Genomic DNA, 14,064 nt, shown 5'->3' on the forward strand with positions numbered 1-14,064 from the left:
TTAGCCATGCTTGTTTTTATCTGTGGGTTTTTTCCCCCTAGCAGATTTCAACCCAAGCCTAGCATGTTAACAATGCAATTTATTCAACAGTTTTTGTTTTTGCTATGAAGGTATTCACTTATTTTAGTTGCGCTCATTGGGCATACTAACTTTTGGGTTTTAAAAGGATAGATTTTATATTTTATTTGAGTTCACAAACAGAAATAGAACTTATTTAGATGAGAGATATTCATAGGATGCAGGGTGTATTATACCAAGCAATTTACTTCTTGAAGCTGCATAGACCTCTGCAAAACCTGATAACCTTGAGAGGAAATGTATTTGCTTGTCGGATCTTAATGAATCATGCATATAAAATTTTGCTCATTTGTTTATTTATTCTAATATATATAGACCACTCCATTCCCACAGGCTCTGGACAGTTTACAAGAAATTAAAACTGATGGTGATTACATTTGCATAAAAAGAATGCATTGAATAAAACTGATATGAGAACTAATCCAGGAAGGCCTGTTCAAAGAGACACGTCTTTAACTAGTGCTTAAAGGATATCTGACACATCTCTCCTGACAGACCATTCTAAAGTGTAGGGGTAACCATTGGGAAACTCCTCTGGTTGTTGACATTAATCTTGCAGAAGCAGACATCAGAAGATTATCCCCAGAGGACTTTACCAAATTATTTGGAATAAGGTGAGGTTTTTATCCAGTTAAAATGCTTGACTCCTAAGAATTTGTCCATCTCTAAAAGTAGTGGTTAGAGTCAAAATTCTAAAAACGTGTCACTGTGAAAGTGAACCCTAATCCACAAAAGGATAAGCTGAAATAAATATTTGCCTTTAGTGCAGAAATAGGCAACTTGCGGCCTCCATATTGTCTTGGCCTAAAAGGTCCAGCAGTCCTAGCTAGTATAATGAATGGTGGGAGCTGATGGAAGTTGTATGCCATAACATTTGGAGGGCAAACCCCCCTGTGTGTTTCCAGAACCCTTGACATTCTTAAAAACACGAGTCTACAGTGAATCTAGCCTTTAGTAACATTGACATAATCTAATGGCTCTTTCGTAACTTACTTTCCCCTTTCCTATGTACTCATGGAAAATAAAATTTCCACACATTGTTCCTGATATTGCCAAAATGGCCACATCTGTGCACTGTAGGGATGACCTCAAGGTTTGCAGAGCAAAACATTTTTAAGGAACAAAAATAACTAGGGGAGAGGGAACGTAAACACAGCCCAGCAAGGACTAAGACTGTTAAATGGCCACTGTTTGCTATTTGAGTGTTGGAGGAGGCAGGAATGAAATGGCAGGGTGGAAGTAGACATGGAAGGCTGGAACTGGGTGCAGCATTGATGGGAGTTTTTAGTTGCATATGTATCAAGGTATGCGCATATGAACAGCCTGTACTTATGAATGAACTGCCCTAAAGCCTATTAATTTTAAAAAATCAGTGTTGAAAATTGCCATCACCACAGAAAGAGTGGAAGTGAAAGAGAAGAGAGGGAGGGCCTCCAGAGCATCACGAAAAAGAAACAGGTAGTGAAAGGGGAGAGAGGGAGGCTGCCAAAGCTTGCCTTCATGCCCTGCCCATCCAGGGAGGGAAATCTCTCTGGCATCTTGCTGCAGAGAGATGGCACTGGTGAGTCTGGGTGGGGAGAGGGCCTAGAGATATTCATGGGTTTTCCACTTTCATAGGGGTCCTGTGCCCTTAATCCCCACAAATGTGGAGGGCTGAGTACACATGATCTAACTTACCAATTTGACTTAGTGATAAATTTCCGTTTTCTTAGGAACAGAACTTGTTTGTAATCCAGGGACTGCCAGTGTATCGTTTACATAGTGCAGTATTAATACATTTTTTTGTCCACTGATGCATGGATATTATGCATGGACTCTGCCTCTTATCATGTATCAGCTAGTCTATGAAACAAGTTTGTGTGTGTGTGTGTGTGTGTGTGTGTGTGTGTGTGTGTGTGTTGTCCTTCAGTATGCTGTTATCCACTCCATTTATCGCCAAGCATGACCCTTGGGTATGATCCACACATATATTGTGCTGTCAATCCTTTTTATGTGGCAGAAGAACATGCAGAAATGTATGACATAAGTGTTCTACCAAGAGACCCATACATGAACTCAATTCCAGTAATTTTTCCCTTCAGAAAAGAACATCCGCGTCATGCATTATGTTGTGGACATGGCGGCTGGGGCATGCTTCTACCATGGGTGTTGGACAGGGAAACTCGAGTGCCATAGTTTTGTAAATGTGTGAGCAGCATCTGAGCACCCGATTCCAATCTGTAGCGCATACGAAATTAACATTAACTTGTACTGAAGTAGGATGTGGATCTCTCAAACTTTCAGAAACTGAGAGACAAGTAAAGACAGGAAGCGGAGAAACAGAGATTGAGAAAGGTTTCGGCTTACAAGGCAGCAGAATGTGAGCAGAAATAGATTGAAAGATTACTGTTAAGTCAAGATAAAGGATAAATGCTTCTTTAGCTATGGATCTTGGACCATGGAGAAATAGGATAGAAATGTGGTAGGGATGTCTAACAACATCAACTATTTTTAAATAAATGTTTTGTTTTTGAGCAAATAACCTGTCTTAAGATTTGTGATTTTAGATTCACATGCAATCCTAAGCCTTAAAGTGATTTCAGAGTTACCTACTGAAGGATGAATGTTCCTTGTGAATGTTTGTAAATTGCTGTAATGAGCAGTGGCTTGATGGTTTTTCTACAGACTATGTTAGCTGTTCGACACTATTGTCAAACTAATTTAGAAAAAACTAATATCTGGTACTAATGCTCTTCCTAATCTGTTTCATAAATGCCAGACCTTTTGAAATACTGTTGTTTCAAAAGAAACAGTTAAATTATTTAAAGATATCAAAGACAATAATATAGGCCAAAAAAATTCAGATAAATCAAAATATTTAAGGGTTGGTTCCAACTGAATGCTGCTTTAACCCTAGCAGCAATAGCATTCTTTGTTGCAGTATAATCGATTTACAGTTCTTTACGTACTGATCTAATATAAACACTGGGATATTATAATTCAATCTGTGCATTCTAAAAATGGATACATGTCAGTTTTCATAATAAGTATTAATTTTATTTATTCCATCCTTTCCAATTTCTTGCCAGATGTATAAATGCTGCCACTTCTAGGTTGACGGTTCTTCAGTATACTCTCTTCAGACTATATAGCTAAGATGAATCTAATTAGTTTTAGTGTTATTGTGGACAATAGGTTTCTTATAATAGCCACTTACTCATTCCAGTGATCCTTAATGCTGTTGCAATCCTGTGACATATCATGTCATCTATATTGGATGGAGAGCACTGTCAAACTGTTCTTGAAACATTCTTACTATACTTGATATATCTGGGTAAGATACCATTTGTATAAAACTTTGCAGTGATTTTCACTTACATTCGTTGAGACAGAATACCGTAGGTTAATTCTGTAATATGTTGTTTCACTTTCCAGTGATATCTCCTCATTACAGTTGCGGCTCTATCTAACCTTCTGATTCATTTGATGCCAATAAATTCTGTACCTTTGACAGAAGAATTTTAGTTGATCTGAGTTGTATTAACAATTTTTCAAAGCCATTTGATCCTTTCTAAACTGCCATGCAAAATACTGTACAGAATTGGAAAGTATTGAAAAGAACAAGGGTTATTTTAATTCTAGCACTCTGCACAGTGATAGGTCAATTATTCTCTTTTGCTATATTTATAAATCATTAGAAGTATTCCACTTCACTAAGCCTCAAGAATGTTCAAGCCATAGCAACTTGTGTTCTTTACTGTCTTTGGATGCTTTGCTCCATTTTCCCTCATTACTGAGGTTTAGTTCTTCCTGAGGTGGTACACCGTAACCTAGACTCTACTAGTTCGGATTGTAAAAGGAAACTCATGTGATTGCATGTTCTTCCATCCCCCAAAATAGTTTCAAAAGAAAAAAAAATCCTGCCAGAATATTAGCACATCAGGGAGCAGAATGCCAGCCTAGGCATCCCTTTGGCATCATTATTTTCAGAAGGGAGTGAATTCTTTTGCACAAAGGAACATTTGGTTATGCTAATCCCCATCTGCAATCTGAAAATCAGGCCGATTTCAGGGTGCCAACACCAGAAGAACCAAACCTGGGTTTTCTGGAGATGCTGTGAAGGAAAGTCCCATCACTTCTCCATTAGGCTGTGGAAAAGCACATTTGGAGGAGAAAGGGGTTTGAAACAGTAATTGTTTGTGTGCAAATGTATTTCAGCAGAGGCATACATGTTGTGAATATCAAAGAACAATTACGATAACAATATGAAGTCTGTTATATTGTAAAAGGAGTGAAAGGAGAACAATGAAAGTGAAAGGAGTGAACTGCTAATGCAAGAGAACAGGCAAAATAAGGGAGTCCATGCACCATTTTGTCTTTCTCCTCCGTGGCCTCCAGGATTACCTGGTATAAATCCTTTTCCCTGCATTTCTGCCTTAGACTTTTGTCTCTGAAAATCAGTTGTTTCTGTCCCTAACTCCAGCTAATCCAGAGGGTGGTCACTTGTTCATTTCTGCCAATTAGGCAGAAATTTCTTTCTCTTTCTCTTCCTCATATCATCTGCTGGACGTTATAATCTCCTGGTTGCTTGGGCAATCTTCCTGACATCAACATTCTGGTTAAATGTTTTCTCTGAACTTTACCTTATTTAACCTTTAAGCTGAAACTTAGTATGGCACACACAATTCAGTTCCTTCCCACATGGAAATTTCCATCTGTAAATGAAAGAATAAGTCTGTATTTGGCTTTCTCCCACCCACTCCCTCCCCCAGAGGAAGCGTGCAAATCTTGATCTGTTTCAGTTTGCCTGTTTGTTGAAAACCCTAGAGCGGTACCAGTTTTCAGATTCTGATCACAATCTGAACTGTAATCAACTGATCCAGCAAAAACAGTCTGGTTGTGGACAGGGACCCACATGTTGGATCTGCCACAGTGCTAATACAACAGGCTATTGCCCTGGGTGGGAAAGCTAGCTTGCACTAATGGGTTAAAGCACATTGACCTGCAGCCCTTTACCTCTGGGGTGGAGGACCTCTTTCAGCCTGAGGTCAAATTTGCACTCAGGCCACATTCCACTCATAGGTGGGATCAAAGGTAAATGGAGTGGGGCCTAAATGCAGAAAAATACCAGTATTTGGCACCGTAACCTTGCTGGCAAGTTGGGCTTAGAAAAGGCGTTTGTTTTGGGAACAGGGGAAAGCCTGTACAGAACTCAGCAAACCACCAAATGTTCTGTGATTGCTCTATCTGGAACCTACATGACTAAAGCTGAATGTTGAGATGCTGCTGGTGGGTGGTTCCTCTGACCAGGTAGTTGAACCTCTTCTGGATAGGGTTGCACTCCCACTGTAGGAGCCAATTCACTGCTTGAGGGTCCCTTTGAGCCATCTTTGTCACGTGAGGCTCCGGTTGCTTCGGTGGCACAGAATGTCTTCTATCAGCTTTGGTTGGTGTCCTACTGAGGCCTGCCTGGTGCTAATATTGACATCACGAGAAGTAGTAGTTCCCCTGTACTGCTCACTAGTCAGACCTCATCTGGAATACTGTGTCCAGTTCTGGGCACCATGATTTAAGAATGATGCAGAAAAATTAGAAAGGGTCCAGAGGAGGGCAACAAAATTGACCCAGGGTTTGGAAACACTGCCCTATGAAGAAAGACTGGGACATCTGGGCATGTTCAGCCTTGAAAAGAGAAGACTGAGGGGAGACATGATATCCCTCTATAAGTACCTCAAAGGCTGTCATAAAGGGGAAGATCAAGATCAAACCAGAGTGTAGAACATGGAATAATCAAGGCAAGTTGCAATAACCCAGGTTCAGGCTAGATACCAGAAAAAGCTTCCTCACTTTCAGAGCAATACAACAGTGGAACTAGCTGCCTAGAGAGGTGGTGGGCTCTCCAACTCTAGAGACATTCAAAAACAAATTGGACAGCCTCTGAGTTGGGATGGTGTAACGTGGTGTCCTGCAACAGCAGCGGGCTGGACTCGATGGCCTTCATGGCCTCTTTCAGCTCTAGTATTCTATGATTCATTTTGGTGCCTGGTTCAGATGGCCCTTTATCCTGAAGCTTTTAAGAGCTTGGCAGGTCTGCCCATCAGAGATGTTTTTACAGGGCTATTTTCATAAAGTGTTTTTTAGCACTTTTTAATGTTTCTGTTTAAATTTCATTTTGACCAGATTTTATGGCATTTTGTTTTTGTAGCAATTTTTCTGAACTTTTGTAGTCCACAAAAGGACTCAGGCTGTTGGGTGGCATCGAAATGAAATACATAAAATATAATTATGATTGGATAAAAGGGGTGGCACTAGGGGAAGAGCACATCACAGTCTGGAGAGCCCTAGAGGGACTGAGGTTACCTGACTTGTGCCCTGTTGTTTCAGCAGCCAGGGGGTATCAAGACTATGCCATGTTTCTGGTTCCCTAGCTCAGGAGCAGTGCAAGTTTTAATATTTAAATTCCTGATTTGTTAGTCTGTTTAAAAAAAAGACTTGGAAACATAGAACTTGATGATAGTGTGTCATGAGTATTAGGGAAATTATATAGGAAAGTAATTGGAAACATATCCAACAGAATAAACATTACGGAGGAAGACAAGCTATTCATTTGCTTAAACATTAAATTATCACTCTAGCAGGAACACAGTAATTAAAATGGCAGTTATCTTATGTAAGAAAGGGGAAGAAATGCAACTCTGTGAAATTGCAGCTGCTTGGCATAGAGGTTGGGGAAAAATAATCAGAAATGGGCAGCTTAACTGTGGAATTATGACATCTTTGGCTGCCCCGTAGTATAGCTGTCAAGCTTGGCCAGTTCGGTGGTCAATAGTGACATTCTATGTGTCAGTGAACAGCGTCTCTTGATACTGCAACCCGCAGTTCACACATTACTGAAGCTCCAACTGTCGAACATTTAAGCCCCTTGGTATTGCTGCATCTTCCAGTCTCTCCTGCCTGGCTCATGTTTCATTCTTTGGCAATTTGCCCTAATGATATCCCTCAGGAGCTTTCAGGCCCTCTTCTTTTCCATATTTAATCCTGTTAGATTAATCTGAGTGAAGAGCACACAGTACTGCTCAAAATTGTAGTCCCTTGTTTTTCGTCTGCTTATTTTTTTAAGAAGTATTTTCCCCCTGCTACTTATTTATGATGGAAATTTATAACACAGATGGTCAAATAATTCTGAAATGCAAGCATAGCTCTCTGAGATACCTTAGATTTGTTGAATCTATTCAGATCTTTCTCTAAGCAAAATCCTCTTAAAGCATGAGGTATGAACAGCTGCCAGAGGCCTTGGAGCTTTCCTGGCCACTCCCGAACAGTGTGCTCCAGGTGGCCAACACCCCGCCCCTTCCTTGGGGATAACACTGCTAGGAAACATAGGACAACCAAGCAGTGTTTTTCAGTGCCCATTTTCATCTCTTATGGTCTGTCTGTGTGGGTCTTTGTTCACCCTTATTTGACTGGAATGCCATGACCTAGTCATGCCCTTGAGGGACTTTCAGGCCCTTGTTTTCTTTCTTTTGAAGGCCAGCTAAAGTCCCATCTCTTGCTCACTGAGCAATGTAGAAGATGTCACAGCAGGCTTCTTCCAGTGCTACTGAAGAAAGTTGAAAGCCCTGGACCTTGTGGAAGGAACCCACAGAAACGTTCCTCTCTCCGACAGCATTGTCCTGATTTGGGGAGGGGGTCATCTTTGGAGTCCTTCTGCATGGTCTGCTATTCTCCTGACAGGAGGACTTGCATTTCAGTGCACTAATGGTCTCTGATGTTTCTAAGAAGTCTCCCTTAGGCAGAATACTCAATCCCAATGCAGACTGAAAATAAATTGCATGTATGATGACAGGCACACAAAATGACTTAAGTTCTCTTCATCCGACGTACATTGCAAGTATAGTCATTCTCTATTATAGCACCAAAAATGCAGTTAGGTAGAGGTTAAAAATTAGAAGGCAGTGTTCAACCTATTGTGTGCATGATATATCTGCATGGAAGCACAATCTAGTTCATCTGGAATAGTTTTAGCTGGCTCCCTTTCGGATGGAAAGGACTTGTCCAAAGAAGCAAAATTCATGTTAATCTCTCTCATAGTTCAAATGGTGCTATTAATAAGGTGGTCGTAATTTTTTAAAAAGTCTGTCAGGCTTGCTTGGTAACTTACATAACGACTCACTGTTTGACGTAAGTGTGAGGAAACAGTGATCTTGGAGGTACCTGTCTGAGGAAGATGGTGGGTGTGATGGAGCAGCCATTTTGGAAGCAGGAACATGTTGTCTGATGTAGTGGCACAAACATTTTGGGGTAGCCACATAAGGGGGAGGTGGTTAGTCTAGCACCTCTTTTGCATGGTAATTTGCTTCTCTTGCATATAACCCTGTTAATCATTTTGATTATAATCACATTAATGGTAGAAATGATATCGTTAGCATTCTCATGTGTCTATTTTAGGTTACAGAAGTATTCTTTCATGTTACCTGCCTTCAAAAACATATATAAAGTAGGCCTGACTAGTTAAGAAAGGCAAAAGTTAACCACCACTCCACACTGTCTTCCTTTGTGATTTCTGTCTTTCTTAACCCACTTATACTAAATTTAGCACCCGAGCATAATGTCAACTGGTCTCTGGACTTCCCTGCAGCAACTATACTAAGAAAGTTTCAGCTCTCTGCTGGTGGAATCATATCCCTAGATCCTGACCCCTGGCTGGTGGGGCAGGAGATCTTCTAAAGGACCAGAGGAAGGTGATGAGCTTAAGCTACTGTCCAAGATTCATTGCTTTTATCCCTTGTGCATTGTAAAGCCAACTGAGTCTCTGAGACAACTGTTAGTACAGCTTCACACCTTGTTCTGGGAATGTAAGACCCCAGCTTCATCAAATGGGGTGTCTTCAGCATTCGTTCAAGAAGCTGTCTTTTAAGTGCCGTCAGCTTTGTCCTGTCTTTTGGCCTGTTCAAGAACCAGGGTGGCAGAGTGTTAGACCAGGACTCTGGGGATTCCAGAGTGAGTGACTGGGTGACTTCGGACCAGTTACGAACTCCCAATCTGCCCTAACTCCCACTGTTGTCGTGATGTAACCTTGGGTTCCTTGCAAGAGGAAGAAAGGCAGAATATAAAAATAATGCAATACTTATGCTGCTGAGGATAATGATTCTTAGAAAATTGAAGTTTCTCTCTTATGAAATTGGTGTAGCCTGTTTAGGTTTAGACGTTCGTCCTCTTTACTTGCTCCACTCCTACTATCGCCCATTGAGTGATTGAGTTTGCACAATCACAGAGGACGGAATAAGCAACCAGGGCTTATATCCCCCTGATTGTGTGATTGTGTGAATAGGCCCTATTATTGCTTTCACCATTGCCAGCTATTTTCCACCAGGATTTCAGTCACAGGTGCTTATCCTGGCTCAAGACCACCACCTCTTTCTCCTTTCTAACCTTAAAGGGCTATGGTTCCTCTAAGACTTAGGAAGAAGGGTTCATAGATTGCATTTGAAACTCCGACAGGTGTGATCTTGGGTTCATGATGATGCTCTCTTTATGGTTCTACATGGAGCTGTTTGCTGGTAGCCCCTGAAGTATTGATGCTACCAGAAATTTCAGTTGATGCAAAAACTGGCTAGATGAAAGAATAAGTCACCAACAGAGGGTGCATATTGCTGACCCATTGTAAATGCCCAATGTTTTGGCAAGTGTGAGATCCTTAAGCTAAACTATATCGGTTTACTAGACCATTTTTAAAGAACTTTGTGGAGGAGGAAGGATGATGAAGGAGCTACTTTTATGCAGAGTGAAATTCATTCCTAAAATAATTTATTTCTTTGGATCTTTAACATGTGAAGAAGAGATTGATAGGAACACAACAAGTTTTATAGGAAATATAACTGCCCAAATCTATTTTATGTTTCTCTTGATGAGAGCGGAAGTATCTAAGGAATCTCAGGTAGTCCTATGCATTTGTGTTAGTCAAGATAGAAAGATGCATCCAGGGCATTTTCTTTACTTCTTTTATTTGTGCCTTTCCAAGCTAAATTGTTTTTTTGATAAAAATGGAAGCTGCTTTACAAAACCTATGCCTGCAGTTTGGGCTACAACCATTATGCAAAAAATGAAAATAAAAAAAAGTCAGAGATTTCCCTCGCCAAGCCTTTCTATGCATGTCAGAATACTGGTTGTCAAAGCCAAATAACCTCCAGGGTGAGAGAGCATTTTTAAAAGTGAACTGCATGATTTGAAAGTTTCTACCTATTTTGCTGTCTCATAAACATATGTAGAATTTAAGATGTACAACCAAGCAGGAATATTTCTAGTAATTGATGCCGAATAGCACTTCTGGGCAAATTGACCCAACATAGATTTAGGCTGCAATTTTGTGCTTCTTCACCTAAGAGAATGCACTCCGTAAGCTTGCTCTGGTTCTTCCTTCAATTAGTTGTTTTTTGCTCCCAGTGAGATGAAGTAGAAAGAGTGCAATATGCCTCGTACCTTTCCTTTTGCACTTTACTTTTTCCCATTTGCAGTACTTTAAACATAGAGGGGTTCTGAATGAATTATTTCTGCTTCATCTATTACAGAGATTGCATTTAATATTCAGGCATGGGTCTCCAGCTTCTGCTGTACAGTGGCAAGCGGTAGTTCTATAAAATGAATGGGAGTGTTTGATCATGTTCTTTCTACGTTCAGCCGATTCTGCACCAATTTCCCTAATATTTTCTTTATCCTTGAAGGAGTTTATAAACTTGGGTGATGATAGCTGCCAAACAAGGTGATTTAAAAACAAAAAAACCAAAACACACAAAGCCACTCTGTGTTGTGAGCGCCGCCTGAATGGAACCTTCATAACATAAGGTGCTGCTCTTGTGTGTTGGTTCAAAATACAATGAGGGCAGCATAAACTGTTGCCTTTGCGATTTTCAGTGGCAGCCTTGTGCGTACAAAGCCATATTTAAAGGAAACTAAATGTTTGCAGGGAGGGCTTACAGACTTTAATTGAGGATACAATTATTAGCATGTTCCTTTATGAGAAGGAGGCAAATTATTGTGATGTTGCTTTTTTATTGAGTTGAAGATTTGTAGTATTGTATCCAGATATTCTATATACATCTCTATTACTGTTGTTATTTAAATGGCTTCTATCTTTGTTACAGTAGTTCATTCATGGCCATTTTTTCTGTTTTGACTTACAGTTAACAGCATGTGTCCATGGGTCAGCTGCATTGCTATATCCAATGTACTGGCAACATATATACATCCCAGTGCTTCCTCCACATCTCCTGGACTACTGCTGGTAGGATGGCAAATATATATTATTATTTTCCTCTGTGACCATTGAGCAAGCTAACTTCAAGTTGTTTAATTTAGGAGCTTCTTAAGGTGATTTCCAAACTATAGAATAAAGCCAGTGCTACTGAAACTCTTCTGTTTGGCATAGGTACATAATGCATGTCAAAAGCGCATGCTTAATATTCTTTATGGCAGCAGTGCAAGACTAAAACATCAAAATGTGATTTATTGGAACTTATACCAGTGAAATTGCTGGTAAACATAGTCCAAAGTTGTATTTGTGTAGGGACTTCCTTTTCTGTAGTATATGAAAGAAAATGCTGCACATACCATATTTTTTAACTCAAAAGATTGCCAGGAGGTCCCTGTTCATTCAGTGAGTCATTGGATTCCAGCCTTTTCAGCTTTATTAATGTAGTGTATAAATGATCAGTTGCTGTTTGTGTTTTTACTTGCAGAAGTGTTGTATATGCTATCGTAGTTTACAGCTTATTGGGCAACTTCTGTGCATAATTATGTGTGATACCAATCTTAACATTTAAATTGACTGGCACATATTTAAGAATCTGCCTCATTGTCATATAGACAGTGCATTTGGATAGCTAATAAGAAAAGAAACTGAGGACCTGTTAAAGAAGGTAATCATGTTATTGGAATTAATAAGTCCAGCACAGATGAATAAATATTCCCAAACTAACATGGTGACTAAGCTAAAAGGAGATTTCTCTCCCGTCCCCAAGGACAATGTTAATTTATGTTGTCTCAAATATGGAGAGAAAGTTCAGGATATTTGAAAAATGTCTGTATTCTTTGCAAGTGCTGTCCAGTCATCCTGGTAGTCTGATTACCTCTTCTATATATAACTAAATTTCAACATTGATGCAGCTTAAGTTTTGCACAACAAAGGGGCAATTGCATAGACTGTTTGGTATAATGTCTTTCCTATCTAGCTTTTCTGGGATGTCGCTGCATGAGAGTAAGGTACATTGCATAATGAAGCATCTGTTTTTAGAAGCTCTATTAGCACTCTAACAGGATTAGACAATTCTACCTAAGAGCTGCAAAATGACTTCCTATGAGATTTCCCCTCTTTCTGCTGTAAGACATAGACATGCCTCTTTTCATGAGAAAACTTTAATTATTTTCCTGTTAACTACCACGTTCTGTTTAAAACAGCAATTATTGTAGGAAATGATGCTCTAGATTAAAAACATCTTTCAGTAATAACATGCACAAGTGATTAGCAAAAAGGCACACACACACACATCTTAATTGTGGTGATTATTTTCATGCTTCCATCAGAGTGCCTACTTCCAGTGCATTTTCTCTACTGACATAATCTGCTTTCCAGAAACTGATCGTGCTAAGCAGTATCCATTTTCATTTTAAGTATGAAGCAGGATGAACTGTTGGAATCATGTTTGACCTTTTTCTTGAAATGAGAATCCGCTGCTGCTGCTGCTGCTGCTGCTGCTGCTGCTTCTGTTATAAATTCGGCATAACAGCTCAGTGTGCTTTGGAAATTTTAACAGCAATACCTTGGATTGTGTCCAGGATGCAAGGCATTCTGTAGAGGTTTCCTCTAGCAGAAGACGCGGCGGCAAGAGCTTGGTTGACTTCCACACACAGCTTCCCACGTGGTTCTATGGAGTGCCCGAACCCCAGAGACCTGCAAGGGGAAGGAGGAATTAGCAATTATGGGAGTGTTCCATGACTGGGCTCCAACAACTTGAAATAATGAATGTAATTTCCAGGAAGCCAGCAGGTTCATTCTGACCCATGCAGCTCTGTTCCTGTGCATGTTGTTATTAATAACAATAGAAGCATTAGCAACAGCTGTTGAAGTGATTTTTAATATATTATAAAATGCAGGGCTCTTGGTGTACCTTTTCATATAATCTATACAATGCCTGTTCAATTCCCAGTTTACCAATGGAAACTGACACTAATGTGGCTAATGAAATCTAGGAAGAATGCAGCTGGGATCCAAACCCACCTCTAATTTCAATAGTGTAATCTCTGGCCCTGGGACTAACACTTTATAACCATGACTAACTGCCAGTTCAGCATTGAAATCTCTTTTAAACAGACTAGTGCAGCCAGAGGACCAGCGAAGCATCGTGGGTAAGAGTGTTGGACTGGAACGTCTTGGGCGACTCAGCTTCTAGTCCCCATTCAGTCCTGAAACTCACTGGATACCTTTGGGCCAGTCATTGACCTTCAGTCTAGTCTACCTACAGGGTTGTTGTGAGAATGAAATGGAGAGGATGAAGAGGGTTCCTTGCAAGAGGAAAAATGCAGGATATAAAATAAATAAATAAATAACCAACCAACCAACCAACCAAGCTGGACCTCATAGGCATTATAGCAGGTTCTGCAGCATATGAAGTGGCATCCCTCAGCCAAGCTTCTGTGTTCAAATTCTCAAGGTAGGAATATGCCACTACAAGAATAATTAGCCCTGTTCATGCATGCCTCCCAAACAGGGTTGCTGCTATGAGAGGGGTATTGCGTACGAAGCAATGTGTCACCCCAAGAATCAGAGGTGACTTCTCGGATATGCTGGGCAGAATCCAGAAGTGGCCGTCTGTGAGTGGCCAGCCTCATTGATTCTTTTGCACACAGAGTGCCCACCGCTTGCCCAGTGGAGTTTCAGCACCTTTAGAGGCCACCTGGAAGAAGTGGCAATGCTTGTTTCTGAAATGGGGCATGTCAGCAGGGCTCACAGAA

General features: G+C 40.4%; 1 protein-coding gene across 3 annotated transcripts in view; it reads left to right on the plus strand.

The window, feature by feature from the left end:
- DENND1B (DENN domain containing 1B) overlaps nucleotides 1-14,064 on the plus strand; it is a 210,270-nt gene that overhangs the window by 132,939 nt on the left and 63,267 nt on the right. For all 3 annotated transcript variants that reach the window (XM_044432291.1, XM_044432292.1, XM_044432293.1), the window contains one exon: nucleotides 11,238-11,338. In XM_044432291.1, coding sequence (XP_044288226.1) covers nucleotides 11,238-11,338 — 101 coding nt within the window. The remainder of the gene's footprint in view (nucleotides 1-11,237; nucleotides 11,339-14,064) is intronic.

The sequence above is a fragment of the Varanus komodoensis genome, unplaced genomic scaffold (assembly GCF_004798865.1).
Source record: "Varanus komodoensis strain SLA01 unplaced genomic scaffold, ASM479886v1 scaffold24, whole genome shotgun sequence".
Classification (NCBI taxonomy): Eukaryota; Metazoa; Chordata; class Lepidosauria; order Squamata; family Varanidae; genus Varanus; species Varanus komodoensis.